Genomic DNA, 20676 nt, shown 5'->3' with positions numbered 1-20676 from the left:
CAAATTATAATGAATCTTTCTTGGATAAAATAAGTAGGAAATAACTTTCTAAGGACAAGTTACAGTTATAAAACAAAATATTCCTCATTTTCACCACAAGACTGAAATTTGTTCTTAACATCCACGTCATTCTAAATAAAGCTGCTTTTCGTGGATATATTTTGTTTATTAGGTCACTTTAAAGTGCACTTCTTTTACATTGTTAGACATACAGAAGTCAGAAAGATGTAACCGCTCCGAGAACTCTTATACCTCAACTGAAATATTAATATTATTCTTGTTTTGTTATTGATATGTGGAGGAGCGCAATAGTTGTCACACGTTATCTACGGTATCTGTGACGTAATTACGCATGTACGTAAACTGTCACGTGGCTAAGACCTTCCTGCTTCCGGTTGGGATTTGAGGTAAACTGCATTCATCGATTAATCTGCAATATTTGGATTAAAGTCGATCATTTAGCGCATCAGATGTATTGATCTAATGACACTTGTACACATGATTGTATTTAAAGCGTCTGCACGAGCTGTTGAGTCGCGTGCTTTAATCGTCAGTTATATCCGGGTTCGTGTAAATTTGAGACTCGCGAGTTTATTGATCTGGTTTTTATATAATATAATAAATTACATTAGCACATTACTCACAGACGTCATCAGTGACATGTACAATAACGAACCCGATTAATTAATTCTGTTAATATCGCACTGACTGATATGATCAGTTTGATTGATTATTGATTGTGATAAAGTCTGTCTGTGTTTGTGTGTGTGTCTGTCTGTCTGTCTGTCTGTGTGTGTGTGTGTGTCTATCTGTCTGTGTGTGTGTGTGTCTATCTGTCTGTGTGTGTGTGTGTGTGTCTGTCTGTGTGTGGGTGTGTGTCTATCTGTCTGTGTGTGTGTGTGTCTGTGTGTCTGTGTGTCTGTGTGTGTCTATCTGTCTGTGTGTGTGTGTGTGTGTCTATCTGTCTGTGTGTGGGTGTGTGTGTCTATCTGTCTGTGTGTCTGTGTGTGTCTATCTGTCTGTCTGTGTGTGTGCGTGTGTGTGTTCACAGGTGTCTTCATCGATTGGTCAGTGCTGTAGGAGATGATGATGATGATGATGATGATGATGATGATGATGATGTTGTCCTGGTTTCTGCTGCTGATGTTTGGGTGTGTTCGTGCTTCTGAACTCACGTTCGAGCTGCCGGATAACGCCAAACAGTGTTTCTATGAGGACATTATTATCGGCACTAAATGCACTCTTGAGTTCCAGGTAACGATCCATCAGAACTGTGATTGTGGTCAGGTCATTAACCTGTGGTTTGATGACGTGACTGTTTGTGCAGGTGGTGACTGGAGGTCATTATGATGTGGACTGTCGTCTGGAGGATGCTGATGGAACAGTTCTGTATAAAGAGATGAAGAAACAGTACGACAGCTTTACGTTCACCGCAGCGAGAAACGGCACTTATAAGTTCTGCTTCAGCAACGAGTTCTCCACCTTTACACACAAGACCGTGTATTTTGACTTTCAAGTCGGTGACGACCCTCCACTTTTCCCCAATGAGAACAGAGTTACTGCTTTAACACAGGTGATTCATTCTTACACTCATTCCGATCTCAAACACATGTAGTGTGGGTCAGATGTGTTCCGCTTTTATTCGACTGTTTAAAGGAATGTGATGCCAGAGTAAATGTATCATTTGTGTGACGTTCAATGCAGCTCATCAGTCAGTGAGACGTTTACTGATGCCATGAAACTATTACCACATAACAACTGACACGGCATAAAATATTCCGGGTCAATACAAATTAAAGACAAGTATAAGTAACCATTAAAAGTTTAACCCTTTAAGTTCTGAGGGTGTTTTTCAAGATGTCCTGTTTCAGTGGCATACCCCAAATTAAAGGCTTATAACTCGACAAAAAGTGTTCAAGGGTCAGGTGTGTGATGATCTGGGGTGCTTCAGCAATGCTGCAATCGGGCAGATTCGTCTTTGTTTTCTTTGCAGTATTCCATGCAAATAAATCCTCTAAATGACAATATTTTTATTTGGGAGAAATGTTGCCTGTACTTTATAGAGAAACGTTCATTTTGTATATGTTAAAATGATTTTAATGTGATAAAATCACTTATTAACCACATATGTGTAACGTTATATTTAATATCACAACTTCACATGTCAATATCTTCACACAGATGTGGTCAGTGAGTGATTTAATGACAGTAAAATCATGTTAACACACATATTATTTATGTCTTGTGTCTATACCTTTGAAACAGTATTTTAATGTTTACAGATGAAACCCCATTGACTTGCATTGGAAGTGTCATCTGACCTTTAAGAGAAGCATCATAACTTGTTTGTAGGAGCTCATTAATGGTGTGAACCAAAGCTGCTGACACCGTTTCCTGTGTTAAACTGATCTCACCGTTTCAGATGGAATCCGCATGCGTCTCCATTCATGAGGCTTTGAAATCCGTCATCGACTATCAGACGCATTTCCGCCTGCGAGAAGCTCAAGGCCGCAGTCGAGCAGAAGATCTGAACACTAGAGTGGCGTTCTGGTCCATCGGGGAGGCCCTCATCCTGTTAGTGGTCAGTATTAGTCAGGTGGTGCTTCTGAGGAGCTTCTTCTCAGACAAGAAAACCACCACGACTCGTGTTGGGTCGTAACGCTTGCAGGTTCATCGCTCATCACGCACGATGACCTCAGACACGGTCACATCTCAAAGGGGTTTTTAAAGTCATTTAAACTAAACACCTTGAGCTGGTTTCCTTTAGTCCTGTTGTGTGAACTGAGGTTTCATATCCAGCCAATCATATTATCAGTTCTGTGAGTCAAACATTTTAATTTATTTTGTGGGTTTGTGCAGGATTGTTTCACAGAAATATAAGTGAAGATTACCGGATATATTGACCGAACAGATGTACAGACACTACAGACACACAGTTGCTGTATGTACATTGTGTTATCATCATCACTCGTAATAATAATAATAATAAAAACAATATGTATAGACTTTAAACAGTAGTTTGGTATAAATAGAGCCACTTTCTGTTTTGAATGCTTTATTTGTGTTGTGGAAAAGTGTTTCTCATGGTCATGATGTTGGTGTTTTATATTAGCTGTTTTTTGTTTTTAAATAGTGGTGCATTGATTTTTTTTACCTTGTTTGTTTGGGAGTAATAAATGTCTTGAATGCCTCATAGCTTCTTTATAGAACATTACAGAGACTGAAAACTGACACACTTTCAGAAAATATCATTGAATATATTATTCTGAATTATGTTAGAGGTGCAGTTCTGTCTTCAGAAACATCTAATACAAAAACTGCACTGATGAATCTTCACAATGACCCTTAGAACATCCGTGTGATATGATTCAGCATATCTGAGTGCACTTAGAAGTGTACTTCACACTGTACATGTTCACTTGGAAGGGCACTTGGGAAGAAGTGTACATCTGTAGATCACTTTACAAGAAGTGGAGAGGGACATTTCTGAGTAAAATAATACAAACTGAAAGTAAAATAGTGAATAAAAAAAAGTGTTACAATATTATCATTTATTTGGTCATATACACGCATATAAAATAAACAAATTACATGTATTTTATATTAAACAGCAGTCATGTAATTTACGGTTTTGGAGTCTACGAAAATATATATTTCATAAGAATTAAAGTGGATATATTATATAAATGTATATATGTGGAATGAGGTTATTTGTATTAATGTATATGTTTTTACACGAGTATATTATCCGAGATCTATACTGTTAAGACAATCTCCTCGTTTTTACTATATGAGAGCGTAACGGTCAACTCGCGCGTTACGACAGTAAGTCACCGTTTGCGGATACCATACATATAAATGGGGAGAGACGGAAACTGACACCTCCCTGTCGCAAAATAGTTCGTGACTTTTTCGTTTAATCGTTGTAAACTCCACACATAGTTCGCTCAAAAAGGATTATTTTGTGTAAAACGTGATGAAAATGTGTGGAAAAGCTTTACATTTATTAAGTGATGAGCTGTTTCCTCACAAACGTTCTTTATTCGGCACACTGAAGCATCTCCTCCATAGACATCCATTGAAAAAGAACGACCTCATGTCTCCTCGCGAGTGTGCCGCTGCGTTATGCTATTCTATACGAACCTTGTAGCCTCCCCTGAAGACAGGCTTTTTTAAAAAAAATATTTAATAACAGTAATTGCAACAAAAACAGTATATAAAACACAACAACAATATTAATACAAAATATTACAATAAAATAAATTAACAACCAAATAAAATAATTAAGAACATAGGGGTATTACAATCAAAAACATATCACTAATTACAAAATAAATACAAAAATGCTTAAATAGGATAATATTTCAAGGCTTTACAACAATCTATAGTCTTTTTAGCTTTAGTGTTCCTTACACCCTCCAATGCTTTAAGATACTGAAAAAGCTCAAACTTAAATTGTACAAAACTAGGTGTACTTTTTGACCAATGACATTTATGAATGTGATATTTCCCTAAAATAATAAACAAATTAAGAACAAAACAAACCTTCTTTTCTAAAGGCCTATTGTAAAAAAAATTACACATTTTTGTCCTCCAAAGTAATATCAGATCCAGAAATGTCCTTAAAAAAGACCTTAAAATCACACCAGAATAATCTAGAGCAAATGCATTAAAAAAAACATGACAAATACTCTCTTCATTCAAATTACAAAACACCCATTTCAAATCAATATCTTTCTTAAATCTTTTCATAACCTGATTTACTGGATAAATACAATGAATAATTTTAAATGAAATCTCTAATCTTATTGATGACACAGTATCTCCTGGAAACCATAAAAGCCTCCTCCCACTCAATGTCCTGGAAGCCAGAATTCCAGAAACTTTTAGCTGGGGGTACCCTAAAGGACCGACAGATCTGTCTAATGAAGTTATTGTTGCATTTTTTATCAACAATATTTATACCATCCAATTTTAAGTTAAAATGAATGGTTACATTCAAATCAACAACACCAGCAACACGCAACAATTGAAGGAGTCCAGAAGGTTTGGCATCAAAAACAATTGCGTAATCCTTTGCCGATATTGGAAGTTTGAATCTATCTAGAAATTCTCCACATGAAATTAAGTGACCATCATGGCGAAGCAACTGTGTCACCAATACAATATCATTTCTAAACCAATAATCAAAGAAAAGTGTTTTATTCTTATATTTAATATCTTTATTATTCCAAATCAAACATTTGTGGGGAGAGAAATTGTGTTTGTACACCAGCAACCAGGATAAGAGCTTGTCTATGAAAGTTAGATAGTTTAATTGGGATTTTATTAATATCAATATTGCAACTGAGGAGAAACTTAATACTGCCAATTTTGTTAAAAACTAAATTTGGGATATAATACCACAGTTTGTTATTAGATTTGATACAATTCTGAATCCATTTCATTTTAAAAATAGTATTAGAAACTTCAAAGTCAATTGCATTTAAACCACCTTGATGAAGTAAATTACCTAATACGTCTGTATTAAGTAATGTGGCCTATTCTTCCAAATAAAATAATACATTTTCTTATTAACTTGCTTAATAATTAACTTTGGAGCATCTAAAACCATTGCTGTATAAGCTAATCTTGACAACCCTTCAGCTTTTGATAGCAATATTCTACCAGTCAAAGATAAATCTCTTATTAACCAAGCATTACATTTCTTTTGTACTTTATCAATTAATGGAAGATCATTTCAATAAATTCTTTCCATTTGATTTTTACATATTTTGATCCCCAAATAAGAAACTTGTTTTTTAACTGGTATGCTGAAGACAGGCTTTGCTATTATGTCATTTTACTTGAATCCCGTAATCAGCTGTGCGACTCAAGCCTTGTCTCTGTTTGATGACGTTGACAAGTGGAGTGAACTTCAGATAAATACTATCCTGTGCTCACTAAGTAGGGAACACTTAAATTAGGTGTAAATGCAGCATCACTGACCTGCCACTGTCTGAACTCTCATCGAATAACTTTAGTAACTTCAGGTATTCATATATTGTTTACTTGAATGTCCTGTATAACTTGACACTGCTGTTAGACACCTGAAAGACTTGAAAAACTTTGAATTCTTTTGCTTGTGTTTATTTCTTTGTTCTCATTGTATTAATTACCGTTTGTGTTACACAACTGCTTGAGAATTTGAAAGCGTGTTTACTTAAGACATTTTTGAAAGCTAAATGCCATTGTTTTGATGTAATATGTACGTGTATACAGTAACATAGGCTATTACTTTTGGTATCAAAGTTGCTATTGAGAAGCTTGTAATTTCACTGGCATATGTATAAAATGCTGAAAGTTTACTATAATGCTAAAATGTTGGTTTAAATGTGAAGACTTCTTAAGATAGCTGATGATCAGCTGTTATATAACAAGTTAAACATCAAATCATTATAAGTGATTTAGATTTAGCAAAAAGGTCCAGCATTTGGATTTTGGTTCAGCACAGGTGTAATGTTGAGGTAACTTAATTATGAATACTGAAATGATGTGAAACATATGCATAACCTATTATATTACAGTGTTTTCTATCTAACAGTAGAGAGTGCTACACAAGTAAAGTTATGTATCAAAGGTCAAGGGTTCAAATTAGTCTGAAAAAGCTCAATAACTATGGCACTCTTATTACATTAAAAGGCTTTATTGTTCCATAGATGTAGACAAATTCAGGAGTATTAACCTCTTAAACTCTATAGATCATCTGACTTGTCAGAGATAAGCATCACTTATGCATTTATTTCACTTAAAATAACATTAAAAAAGCCTCAAAACATTCACCTTGAAAATGAAAAATTCTTTGAAAAATAAACCAAATTTTTTAAATTATTCCACAGTATGATGAATGGTGAGTTTTTATAACTGTTGTGAAAAATTGCGTGCAATGTGATATTTTTATTTTATAAGAATGCCATAGTTATTCTGCTTATTTTATTTTTATTTTTTTTTATAGAGCAATCTTCACAGTTCAAGAAATACTTTTTTTCTTTTTATATTTTATATAGGCTATTTTAATTTTTGAACCAATATCTTTATTATTTTGATCAATATATATATATATATATATATATATATATATATATATATATATATATATATATATATACTGTCCTACCTGAATTCCTATGAACTAGTTTCCATAGTTTCATTATTAAACAGCTGTTATTATAATAATTGATCCTTGAAAAAAAAAACGCTCATTATAATAATCTCGTGTCGTGACTGTTTTCGTTTCCCTTTAAATGGGAATAATTCCGGAAAGACTGTGATTGGATCGTCATGCTGTCAATCATCCAGAATGGGCGGATCATTTCTGCCGCTGATACAGTCTGTAGAAGATCAGCAGCAGAACAACAGTCGAACGAAAGATTACTGACAGAAATAGACATAAAACATTATAATAATACGTGTTTCTTGAGTGTGTAGAGGAACATTGAGTCGGACTGATCGACTGTTTAATGAGAAGAATCTCACTCGATGTAACAGGAAGTGGGTCGCGCGGGGGAGGGAAGACTCTATTTTTACTCTTTTTATGTTGAGTCGGACATGAGTTAAAGTATCATTACAGTCGTGGATTACTCTCCGTCGAATAATAAGAATAAACGAGTCGTTAAACGATGAAATCAAGACAGTGAAATTGAAAACGCCGTGGATGATCAGCGCGTGAGAGGTAAGTGTAGCGCGCGGCCTCCAACCTATCACATCAACACCGATGTTATCATTAAAACACAATTACACACAGACATCAATCACATCGACACTGTTATACCCGATGTTATCATTAAAACACAATTACACACAGATATCACATCAACACCGATGTTATCATTAAAACACAATTACACACAGACACATCGACACTGTTATACCCGATGTTACCATTAAAACACAATTACACACAGATATCACATTGACACCGTTATACCCGATGTTACCATTAAAACACAATTACACACAGACATCACATCGACACCGTTATACACGATGTTACCATTAAAACACAATTACACACAGATATCACATTGACACCGTTATACCCGATGTTACCATTAAAACACAATTACACACAGATATCATCACATCGACACCGTTATACCCGATGTTACCATTAAAACACAATTACACACAGATATCAATCACATCGACACCGTTATACCCGATGTTACCATTAAAACACAATTGCACACAGACATCACATCGACACCGTTATACCCGATGTTACCATTAAAACACAATTACACACAGATATCACATCAACACCGTTATACCCGATGTTACCATTAAAACACAATTACACACAGACATCACATCGACACCGTTATACCCGATGTTACCATTAAAACACAATTACACACAGATATCACATCAACACCGTTATACCCGATGTTACCATTAAAACACAATTACACACAGATATCACATCAACACCGATGTTATCATTAAAACACAATTACACACAGACACATCGACACTGTTATACCCGATGTTACCATTAAAACACAATTACACACAGATATCACATCAACACCGATGTTATCATTAAAACACAATTACACACAGACACATCGACACTGTTATACCCGATGTTACCATTAAAACACAATTGCACACAGATATCACATCGACACCGTTATACCCGATGTTACCATTAAAACACAATTACACACAGATATCACATCAACACCGATGTTATCATTAAAACACAATTGCACACAGACATCACATCGACACCGTTATACCCGATGTTACCATTAAAACACAATTACACACAGATATCACATCAACACCGATGTTATCATTAAAACACAATTACACACAGACACATCGACACTGTTATACCCGATGTTACCATTAAAACACAATTACACACAGACACATCGACACTGTTATACCCGATGTTACCATTAAAACACAATTACACACAGATATCACATCGACACTGTTATACACGATGTTACCATTAAAACACAATTACACACAGATATCACATCAACACCGATGTTATCATTAAAACACAATTACACACAGATATCACATCGACACTGTTATACCCGATGTTACCATTAAAACACAATTACACACAGACACATCGACACTGTTATACCCGATGTTACCATTAAAACACAATTACACACAGACATCACATCGACACCGATGTTACCATTAAAACACAATTACACACAGATATCACATCGACACTGTTATACCCGATGTTACCATTAAAACACAATTACACACAGACATCACATCGACACCGTTATACCCGATGTTACCATTAAAACACAATTACACACAGATATCACATCAACACCGATTTTATCATTAAAACACAATTACACACAGACATCACATCGACACCGATGTTACCATTAAAACACAATTACACACAGATATCACATTGACACCGTTATACCCGATGTTACCATTAAAACACAATTGCACACAGATATCACATCGACACCGTTATACCCGATGTTACCATTAAAACACAATTGCACACAGACATCACATCGACACCGTTATACCCGATGTTACCATTAAAACACAATTGCACACAGACATCACATCGACACCGTTATACCCGATGTTACCATTAAAACACAATTGCACACAGACATCACATCGACACCGTTATACCCGATGTTACCATTAAAACACAATTACACACAGATATCACATCGACACCGTTATACCCGATGTTACCATTAAAACACAATTACACACAGATATCACATCGACACCGTTATACCCGATGTTACCATTAAAACACAATTACACACAGATATCACATCGACAACCGTTATACCCGATGTTACCATTAAAACACAATTACACACAGATATCACATTGACACCGTTATACCCGATGTTACCATTAAAACACAATTACACACAGATATCACATCGACACCGTTATACCCGATGTTACCATTAAAACACAATTACACACAGATATCACATCGACACCGTTATACCCGATGTTACCATTAAAACACAATTACACACAGATATCACATCGACACCGTTATACCCGATGTTACCATTAAAACACAATTACACACAGATATCACATCGACAACCGTTATACCCGATGTTACCATTAAAACACAATTACACACAGATATCACATTGACACCGTTATACCCGATGTTACCATTAAAACACAATTACACACAGATATCACATCGACACCGTTATACCCGATGTTACCATTAAAACACAATTACACACAGATATCACATCGACACCGTTATACCCGATGTTACCATTAAAACACAATTACACACAGATATCACATCGACACCGTTATACCCGATGTTACCATTAAAACACAATTACACACAGATATCACATCGACACCGTTATACCCGATGTTACCATTAAAACACAATTACACACAGATATCACATCGACAACCGTTATACCCGATGTTACCATTAAAACACAATTACACACAGATATCACATCGACACCATTATACCCGATGTTACCATTAAAACACAATTACACACAGATATCACATTGATGTTACCATTAAAACACAATTACACACAGATATCACATTGACACCGTTATACCCGATGTTACCATTAAAACACAATTACACACAGATATCACATCGACACCGTTATACACGATGTTACCATTAAAACACAATTACACACAGATATCACATCGACACCGTTATACCCGATGTTACCATTAAAACACAATTGCACACAGATATCACATCGACACCGATGTTACCATTAAAACACAATTACACACAGATATCACATCGACACTGTTATACCCGATGTTACCATTAAAACACAATTACACACAGATATCACATTGACACCGTTATACCCGATGTTACCATTAAAACACAATTACACACAGATATCACATCGACAATCGTTATACCCGATGTTACCATTAAAACACAATTGCACACAGACATCACATCGACACCGTTATACCCGATGTTATCATTAAAACACAATTACACACAGATATCACATCGACACCGTTATACCCGATGTTATCATTAAAACACAATTACACACAGATATCACATCGACACCGTTATACCCGATGTTACCATTAAAACACAACTGCACACAGACATCACATCGACAATCGTTATACACGATGTTACCATTAAAACACAATTACACACAGATATCACATCAACACCGATGTTATCATTAAAACACAATTACACACAGATATCACATCGACAACCGTTATACCCGATGTTACCATTAAAACACAACTGCACACAGACATCACATCGACACCGTTATACACGATGTTACCATTAAAACACAATTACACACAGATATCACATCAACACCGATGTTATCATTAAAACACAATTACACACAGATATCACATCGACACCGTTATACCCGATGTTACCATTAAAACACAACTGCACACAGACATCACATCGACACCGTTATACACGATGTTACCATTAAAACACAATTACACACAGATATCACATCAACACCGATGTTATCATTAAAACACAATTACACACAGATATCACATCGACACCGTTATACACGATGTTACCATTAAAACACAATTACACACAGATATCACATCGACACCGTTATACACGATGTTACCATTAAAACACAATTACACACAGATATCACATCAACACCGATGTTATCATTAAAACACAATTACACACAGATATCACATCGACACCGTTATACACGATGTTACCATTAAAACACAATTACACACAGATATCACATCAACACCGATGTTATCATTAAAACACAATTACACACAGATATCACATCGACATTGTTATACCCGATGTTACCATTAAAACACAATTACACACAGATATCACATTGACACTGTTATACCCGATGTTACCATTAAAACACAATTACACACAGATATCACATCAACACCGATGTTATCATTAAAACACAATTACACACAGACACATCGACACCGTTATACACGATGTTACCATTAAAACACAATTGCACACAGACATCACATCGACACCGTTATACCCGATGTTACCATTAAAACACAATTACACACAGATATCACATCGACACTGTTATACCCGATGTTACCATTAAAACACAATTACACACAGACATCACATCGACACCGTTATACACGATGTTACCATTAAAACACAATTACACACAGATATCACATCGACACTGTTATACCCGATGTTACCATTAAAACACAATTACACACAGATATCACATCGACACCGTTATACCCGATGTTACCATTAAAACACAATTGCACACAGATATCACATCGACACCGTTATACACGATGTTACCATTAAAACACAATTACACACAGACATCACATCGACACTGTTATACACGATGTTACCATTAAAACACAATTACACACAGACATCACATCGACACCGATGTTACCATTAAAACACAATTACACACAGATATCACATCGACACCGTTATACCCGATGTTACCATTAAAACACAATTGCACACAGATATCACATCGACACCGATGTTACCATTAAAACACAATTACACACAGATATCACATCGACAATCGTATACCCGATGTTACCATTAAAACACAATTGCACACAGATATCACATCGACAATCGTTATACCCGATGTTACCATTAAAACACAATTACACACAGATATCACATTGACAACCGTTATACCCGATGTTACCATTAAAACACAATTACACACAGATATCACATCGACAATCGTTATACCCGATGTTATCATTAAAACACAATTACACACAGATATCACATCGACACCGTTATACCCGATGTTACCATTAAAACACAATTACACACAGATATCACATCGACACCGTTATACCCGATGTTATCATTAAAACACAATTACACACAGATATCACATTGACACCGTTATACCCGATGTTACCATTAAAACACAATTGCACACAGATATCACATCGACACCGTTATACCCGATGTTACCATTAAAACACAATTGCACACAGATATCACATCGACACCGTTATACCCGATGTTACCATTAAAACACAATTGCACACAGACATCACATCGACACCGTTATACCCGATGTTACCATTAAAACACAATTGCACACAGACATCACATCGACACCGTTATACCCGATGTTACCATTAAAACACAATTGCACACAGACATCACATCGACATTCTTGCTCTCAATGGGGCGTGTGGTGAGTTGTGTGTGGATCGTGGAGAGTAGCATGAGTCTCCACATGCTGTGCGTCTCCGCGGTGTCACGCACAACGAGTCACATGATCAGATGCGCGGATTGAAGATCATTTAATCTCAAATCAGTATTTTATAAACTAATAGTCATCGGGTTGTTTTGCCATATTGACCACATAGTTGTATATTATAATCTCTTACATGTTTAGTCTCGAAACCATGAGTGTGTCACTACATCAAACATTTGTTTTAGTGTCTAAGAAATGTAAACCTTTAGTTTTCTGTCGTGTATTGAATGCTGTTATTGTGAATTCTGTTTTACGAGAATTGCAGAAAATTACAACCAACAATTAATAATGTGTATATACACTCACCTAAAGGATTATTAGGAACACATACTAATACTGTGTTTGACCCCCTTTCGCCTTCAGAACTGCCTTAATTCTACGTGGCATTGATTCAACAAGGTGCTGAAAGCATTCTTTAGAAATGTTGGCCCATATTGATAGGATAGCATCTTGCAGTTGATGGAGATTTGTGGGATGCACATCCAGGGCACGAAGCTCCCGTTCCACCACATCCCAAAGATGCTCTATTGGGTTGAGATCTGGTGACTGTGGGGGCCATTTTAGTACAGTGAACTCATTGTCATGTTCAAGAAACCAATTTGAAATGATTCGAGCTTTGTGACATGGTGCATTATCCTGCTGGAAGTAGCCATCAGAGGATGGGTACATGGTGGCCATAAAGGGATGGACATGGTCAGAAACAATGCTCAGGTAGGCCGTGGCATTTAAACGATGCCCAACTGGCACTAAGGGGCCTAAAGTGTGCCAAGAAAACATCCCCCACACCATTACACCACCACCACCAGCCTGCACAGTGGTAACAAGGCATGATGGATCCATGTTCTCATTCTGTTTACGCCAAATTCTGACTCTACCATCTGAATGTCTCAACAGAAATCGAGACTCATCAGACCAGGCAACATTTTTCCAGTCTTCAACTGTCCAATTTTGGTGAGCTCTTGCAAATTGTAGCCTCTTTTTCCTATTTGTAGTGGAGATGAGTGGTACCGGTGGGGTCTTCTGCTGTTGTAGCCCATCCGCCTCAAGGTTGTGCGTGTTGTGGCTTCACAAATGCTTTGCTGCATACCTCGGTTGTAACGAGTGGTTATTTCAGGCAAAGTTGCTCTTCTATCAGCTTGAATCAGTCGGCCCATTCTCCTCTGACCTCTAGCATCAACAAGGCATTTTCAGCCCACAGGACTGCCGCATACTGGATGTTTTTCCTTTTCACACCATTCTTTGTAAACCCTAGAAATGGTTGTGTGTGAAAATCCCAGTAACTGAGCAGATTGTGAAATACTCAGACCGGCCCGTCTGGCACCAACAACCATGCCACGCTCAAAATTGCTTAAATCACCTTTCTTTCCCATTCTGACATTCAGTTTGGAGTTCAGGAGATTGTCTTGACCAGGACCACACCCCTAAATGCACTGAAGCATCTGCCATGTGATTGGTTGATTAGATAATTGCATTAATGAGAAATTGAACAGGTGTTCCTAATAATGCTTTAGGTGAGTGTATATATATGAATATAGTTTATTTGGCACTTCTAAAACATTATAATTCACTGATGTGTGATTGGACTTTTACACCACCTTTTACCATAGTACTCCATAAAAACTGAAATTGTAAAACTAAACCAGTTCAATGTCCCTGATTCATTTGTGTTGGCAGGACTGAGCCCGTGGGCAAACCCGATGCCATGGATTTAAAAACTGCTGCTTTCAACGCTGCCAGAGATGGCAAACTCCGACTTCTGCAGAAACTTTTAGAGAACAAGAGCGATCACGAAGTGATGGAGCTCATGGCGGAGAAAACCAACGGAGCGACACCGTTACTAATGGCTGCCCGTTACGGCCACCTGGAGCTGGTGGAATACCTCATCGAATGCTGCTGTGCTTCCGTGGAGATCGGAGGATCCGTCAATTTCGATGGTGAGATCATTGAGGGAGCGCCGCCACTCTGGGCCGCGTCTGCGGCGGGACATTTGAAAGTCGTCCAGTCTTTACTGGGTCACGGTGCCTCCGTGAACAACACAACACTTACTAACTCCACTCCTCTGAGAGCCGCGTGTTTCGATGGACATTTACATATTGTCAGATATTTGGTGGAGCACAAAGCAGATCTGGAGGTGGCCAACAGACACGGTCACACGTGTCTCATGATATCGTGTTATAAAGGCCACAAGGAGATCGCGCAGTATTTGCTGGAGAAAGGGGCCGACGTCAACAGGAAAAGTGTGAAAGGTAAAGCAGCACAAATGTTTATTTGAATGACTATGATGTTTACGTGGCATTCACAAATGATTCTGTGAACAATTCTTTAAATGTAGAATGAGACAAGTTCATCTTCTGAAGTCTTAAAATACCAACATAAAAAGTGTGGTTTTCTGCGACTTAATTGAGCGATTATTTGGCTAGTTTGTAGTCCATGTGTATTCAATGGTATTTCATAATGTTATTTATTTATTGAATTGTTTTGAACCTTATAAAAAGACTTTCGCGGTTCCTCAACGTGAGTTCTTATGTGTTCTCACGTCCTCGTGGACTCGCTTGACACCATCATTCATTGCCGAAGTCCAGGCAAGTACGGAGTATACATACAATTGTGCTGTATGTGTTCTTGATCAGACCGAATATTGATGATGCATCGGATCGTGACTGAGCAAAAACTACAGATGTTTCTTTCGTGAATGAATTGTTCTCGTTCACCTCCATACACTGACTCATGTTTTTCATTCACTGAAGACTCTCCCTTTTGAAGCCAATGGACTCTGCTGCTTTTCATGGCTGTAAAGTCTGACTATAGCATGAGCCAATAGAGCGCAACAGTCCCCGCCCACTTTTTCAGCTGTCTGTGTTCAGGAAGCATTTTCCCCCATTCATTTCTTCCATAGACTTTTAATAAGCCAACAAGTTTAGTATAAAACATCCCATAGGCATTCTATGAGCGGTACTGTGATAGCACGCTAGTTAACGGTTACGCTCTCTCTAATGATAGAGCCGCGGAGGTTATCTCAGTAAATAAAAGAATCTCTGACAGCGCTTCCCTGTCTGTGATTAAATGATGGAGAAAGGAGCTCTTAGCGCTATTTAATGTCCAAAATAAGCCCAGATGCGACTTCAGCCTATGTAAGGTGCATTTTAATGACCACAGAAGCACGTCAAGTCAAAACGCAGAATGAGATGTTTTTGTTTGCAAGCGCTTTTCATGGTGAGTTCACAGAGGTGCTCAACGCTGGTGTTGACACTCTGACGTGAATCATGAACGCAGCTTCACGATTGCTGTAGGATAGTGTATAGCCACAGTCTACCGGCAGATTAACATTGTGGAGGATGAGAGTTTAAGAGATTTAAAGCCCATTGCAATGAATATGCAACCTATGTGGTGACTACTACTTTCAATAAGTCAAACTCCCACTTAGATTTTGGGAAACGTTTAATTTGACTTGAATTGGTGCTATTTTAGTGCATTTCTGTCTTAATTCTGTGGAAGGGTTTTTTTGGAAATTTTTAATGAAGCATTATATTATTGCATATTATTTTTTTAGTTTTTCTTAAGATGGAAATAAATGCATTTTGGCTGGAAAAGAAGTATATACAGTATGGTGTCAAATTTCAGCACTTTCAAAATCTGTCATTATTCGATTAACTACAAATAATTAAGCGATTTAATTGTGATTAAAAATTGTTATTGACTCACAGCACTAGTATGATATTATAATAATAGATTTGACTGTCGGGGGGGGAGAACGAAAATGAACACCGTAATAAAGAAATGAAAAAGAATATATTGTAATTTTTCTTGTTTTCACCTAGAAAGAAAGTAGATAGATAGTAGATTAGTCTACATGTTTTGTTGAAATGATGGTTCCTCTGATTTAAATTAAAATAATCTTAAGTAATTTCAGAGCAAATACATAATTATTGAGATGCATATCAAATAAAATATTGAAATGTAGTTTTTACTGTCTTATTGCCCAGCCAAATTCATGACATCACTGATCCGTTTCTATGATTTGGGTTTGTGTGCGGAGCCCAAAACCTTTTACTGTGTTGAAGCGCTCAAGGAAACGGGACCTTTTACAAAGCGTTCCAGTCCCTCTGAGCAGTGTGATGTGTTTCATGTTCATTAATGGAACTTGTTTTCTGTGTGTTTTAAAGGTAACACGGCTTTACATGATTGTGCTGAATCTGGCAGTTTAGAGATCTTGAAGATGCTGCTGAAGTTTGGAGCCACCATGGAGAAGGACGGTTACGGCATGACTCCGTTACTCTCCGCTAGCGTGACGGGACACACCAATATTGTGGATTTCCTCACACAACATCCTCAAACAAATAAAAAGGAGCGCATTAATGCTCTGGAGCTGCTGGGAGCCACTTTTGTGGATAAGAAGAGAGATCTTTTAGGAGCGCTGAAGTACTGGAAGAGAGCCATGGATCTGCGATACAGCGATTCTAACGATATACTGTTGAAAGAAGAACCCAAGCAGCTCACCATGGCCTACGATTACACCAAAGAGGTGAACACGTTTGAGGAGCTGGACGGCTTGATCGCGGACCCCGATGACATGAGAATGCAGGCCCTGCTGATTCGGGAGCGCATTCTCGGCCCGGCGCACCCAGACACATCCTACTACATCCGCTACCGGGGTGCCGTGTACGCAGACTCTGGGAATTTCAATAAGTGCATCAAATTGTGGAGGTACGCTCTTGACATGCAGCAGAGAAACTTGGACCCTCTCAGTCCCATGACGGCCAGCAGTCTGTTGTCTTTCGCCGAACTTTTCTCCTTCATGCTGCAGGACCGAGCCAAAGGCCTGCTGGGAACCTCGGTGTCCTTCGACGACCTGATGGAGATCCTTGGGAAGAGCGTTCTGGAGATCGAGCGCGCCGTCAAGCAGACGCAGCCCGGTCCGGATCCGGTTCAACTCAGCAAAGTTCTGTCCATCATCCTGCACCTCATCTGTCTGCTGGAGAAGGTCCAGTGTACGCTGGAGCAGGAACACTTCATGAAAGAGACCATTTACAAGTTCCTGAAGCTGCAGCCCTGCGGGAAGAACGGCTACAGTCCTCTGCATCTGGCCGTGGACCGGAACACCACGTGCGTGGGCCGCTATCCTGTCTGCAAGTTCCCCTCCTTCCAGGTGACGTCCATCCTGTTGGAGTGCGGCGCTGACGTGAACAGTCGAGATGAAGACAACAACAGCCCGCTGCACGTCGCCGCGTCCAACAACCACCCCGACATCATGAACCTGCTGATTTCCCGCGGCACTCACTTCGACAGCACCAACTCCCTCAAACAGACGCCGTGTGACCTGCTGGACGAGAAGGAGCTGGCCAAGAACCTCATCCAGCCCATCAATCACACCACGCTGCAGTGTCTGGCTGCTCGAGTCATCATCAAACACAGTCTGATGTTCAGAGGAAACATCCCAGAGAAACTGGAGGCCTTTGTGCTGCTGCACAGATAGTGATGAACTTCCTGTGCTGGAGAAGATGGCATGCACAACAGGGTCCTACCATCTTTGCTTGGATTACTGTTACACTTCCTCTTGTGTCTTGACCGGTTTCTGCTTTGCTTTGAATGAAGATCTGTATGCAGAGACGGTAGGACACGCCTGGTTTTGTTATGACCGTACGGTTGTGTATGTTTACGGTTCTGCCCTCACTGGATCATTGTGTTGAGTGGAACGGGTCGCCGTCATTACTCTCCTCAAACATTGTGATGTGCTTCATGTTTGCAGATACCATAAGTGCTTTTATTCTTCTATGCACAGGCTGTGATATCGGGACTGTTCTGTCTTACTGCATTCTGTGCCTGCCTGTTTTTTACGTTCATCTTTCTCCTCATTTCTTACACTGAACTGATCATGACGTGGTTAAACGCATCAGTAATCGAGATCTTTGAACTCATCTGCATTGAGAAATGTCAAAAGTAAACACACATTGACCCGCCTCAATGTTTTATCGCACAGCATGTATTGAAGTTTTATGGTTTACCCATCGAAGTCGATCAGAGGCGATATGAACTCTGCTTCAAGTTTATTTTTAGTTGATCTGGCTCGTGTGAGATGATGATGACGATTATATTTCCTCTCTGGAATCTGCAGCTCTGTGTGGTTCAGTTTGAACTCAAGGGCTCTGGATTGTTTTACTCAATGAAACATGTACAGTCAAATGACTTTATTGCAGTTAAAATTAATATTCATATTACACTATAATGCTTGTTGGTGTCCTTGGATCATAACTGACAATAAACCATGTTGCACTTCTCTGATTGGCACTGTTTGTTTTTTCCTGGTCTCAAATAGAGTTTGGACACTTAAAGTGTGAGTTTAATTAATCAAGTGTGATCTCTACATGTCTTAAATGCTTTACGTGCATCAGCCTTGTGTAAGTTGCAGTCTTGACTAGTTATAGTGTAAATGTCAACTAATGGCACTTTTCCGCTGCACGTTACGGTTCGACTCGCCTCGACTCTCTTTGCTGTTCTGAGCTTGCATTTCCACTGCAGTTTAGTGCCGGCTCATCGTGGATGGGGTTATAGGCTGATCGTCATAGCTACGCCACCTCTACTGCCGTGACATCATCTAAAATACGACACAAACTGACCGCTAGCTGTTATAAACAATAACACGAGCGCTAGCTGTTAGCGACTAGCTCATTGTGCTGCATAAAGCAGTTGTTGATGGTGATTTTACACAAGTGGTTGTTTTAGAAGCTTCCAGTAGCTGCTCAACTAAATAAAGTGAAGCTTATATAGAGCAGAATATAGAGTTAGCGTAACAAAACGTCCCATCCTCCATCGTGGATCAGTCCAGCGCACTCTCCCTCCCATTGCTCGTCCATTTGGTCAAACCACTTCCTCTTTTCCTTGATGGTTCTGTCATCACTTAAGTTGAACTTTTCCCTGCACTGTTGGGAGGTCCGTGGTATCCGTATGCGGGCAACAGCTGAGACACTTCCTGAGAGACTTTTTCATTCCGGCTCATCGCTAATCGAGAGGACCGCCTGCACCTCGTTTATTGACTACGGCACAGCCGTTTCTTTTTTCACAATTCGAAAGTGGCGTGAACAAATGATACTGCTAGCGCTGTTGCTAACTTTAAAACTAGCGGGTTGATGTCGCATGTTGGAAATCCAGTGACGCTGGTAGAGACGATTCTCTCTGACCAATCAGTGATCTGCAGGGTTATGACATCACATTTAGTGTCGGCTCGGCCCGCTTGCAACCTCAACCGAGGTGGTACTAAAAAAGTATCAGGTACCAGGTGCAATCCACAGAGGAAAACCCCCAAAAAAGTGAGCGGAGTCGAGCTGTACCGCGCAGTGGAGAAGCCCCTTTAGTTACAGTTTACGCACCACTAA

General features: G+C 38.6%; 2 protein-coding genes across 2 annotated transcripts; both read left to right on the top strand.

The window, feature by feature from the left end:
• The first annotated feature begins 362 nt into the window (after positions 1-362).
• Positions 363-3618, top strand: LOC127620743 (transmembrane emp24 domain-containing protein 7-like). Its single transcript, XM_052093954.1, has 4 exons — positions 363-407; positions 1052-1254; positions 1328-1573; positions 2423-3618. Exons 2-4 carry the CDS (start codon positions 1084-1086, stop codon positions 2657-2659), a joined length of 654 nt encoding a protein of 217 aa, XP_051949914.1. The 5' UTR covers positions 363-407; positions 1052-1083; the 3' UTR covers positions 2660-3618.
• Positions 3619-7358: 3740 nt separating this feature from the next.
• Positions 7359-19597, top strand: fem1c (fem-1 homolog c). The gene is made up of 3 exons (XM_052093950.1): positions 7359-7711; positions 14981-15552; positions 17470-19597. Exons 2-3 carry the CDS (start codon positions 15009-15011, stop codon positions 18777-18779), a joined length of 1854 nt encoding a protein of 617 aa, XP_051949910.1. The 5' UTR covers positions 7359-7711; positions 14981-15008; the 3' UTR covers positions 18780-19597.
• Positions 19598-20676: the final 1079 nt, after the last annotated feature.

Source organism: Xyrauchen texanus, chromosome 27, assembly GCF_025860055.1.
Source record: "Xyrauchen texanus isolate HMW12.3.18 chromosome 27, RBS_HiC_50CHRs, whole genome shotgun sequence".
Taxonomy (NCBI): Eukaryota; Metazoa; Chordata; class Actinopteri; order Cypriniformes; family Catostomidae; genus Xyrauchen; species Xyrauchen texanus.
The sequence above is the reverse complement of the archived record's forward strand: the minus strand, read 5'-3'. Positions and strand labels throughout refer to the sequence as shown.

What these genes read in the sequence shown, in the direction of transcription:
- LOC127620743 (XM_052093954.1), top strand. Translation starts at nt 1,084, where the DNA reads ATGATGATGATGATGATGATGATGATGATGATGATGATGTTGTCCTGG. An exon ending in AATGCACTCTTGAGTTCCAG is followed by an intron (nt 1,255 to 1,327) that starts GTAACGATCCAT and finishes CTGTTTGTGCAG; the next exon opens with GTGGTGACTGGAGGTCATTA. An exon ending in GAGTTACTGCTTTAACACAG is followed by an intron (nt 1,574 to 2,422) that starts GTGATTCATTCT and finishes TCACCGTTTCAG; the next exon opens with ATGGAATCCGCATGCGTCTC.
- fem1c (XM_052093950.1), top strand. Translation starts at nt 15,009, where the DNA reads ATGGATTTAAAAACTGCTGCTTTCAACGCTGCCAGAGATGGCAAACTC. An exon ending in CAACAGGAAAAGTGTGAAAG is followed by an intron (nt 15,553 to 17,469) that starts GTAAAGCAGCAC and finishes TGTGTTTTAAAG; the next exon opens with GTAACACGGCTTTACATGAT.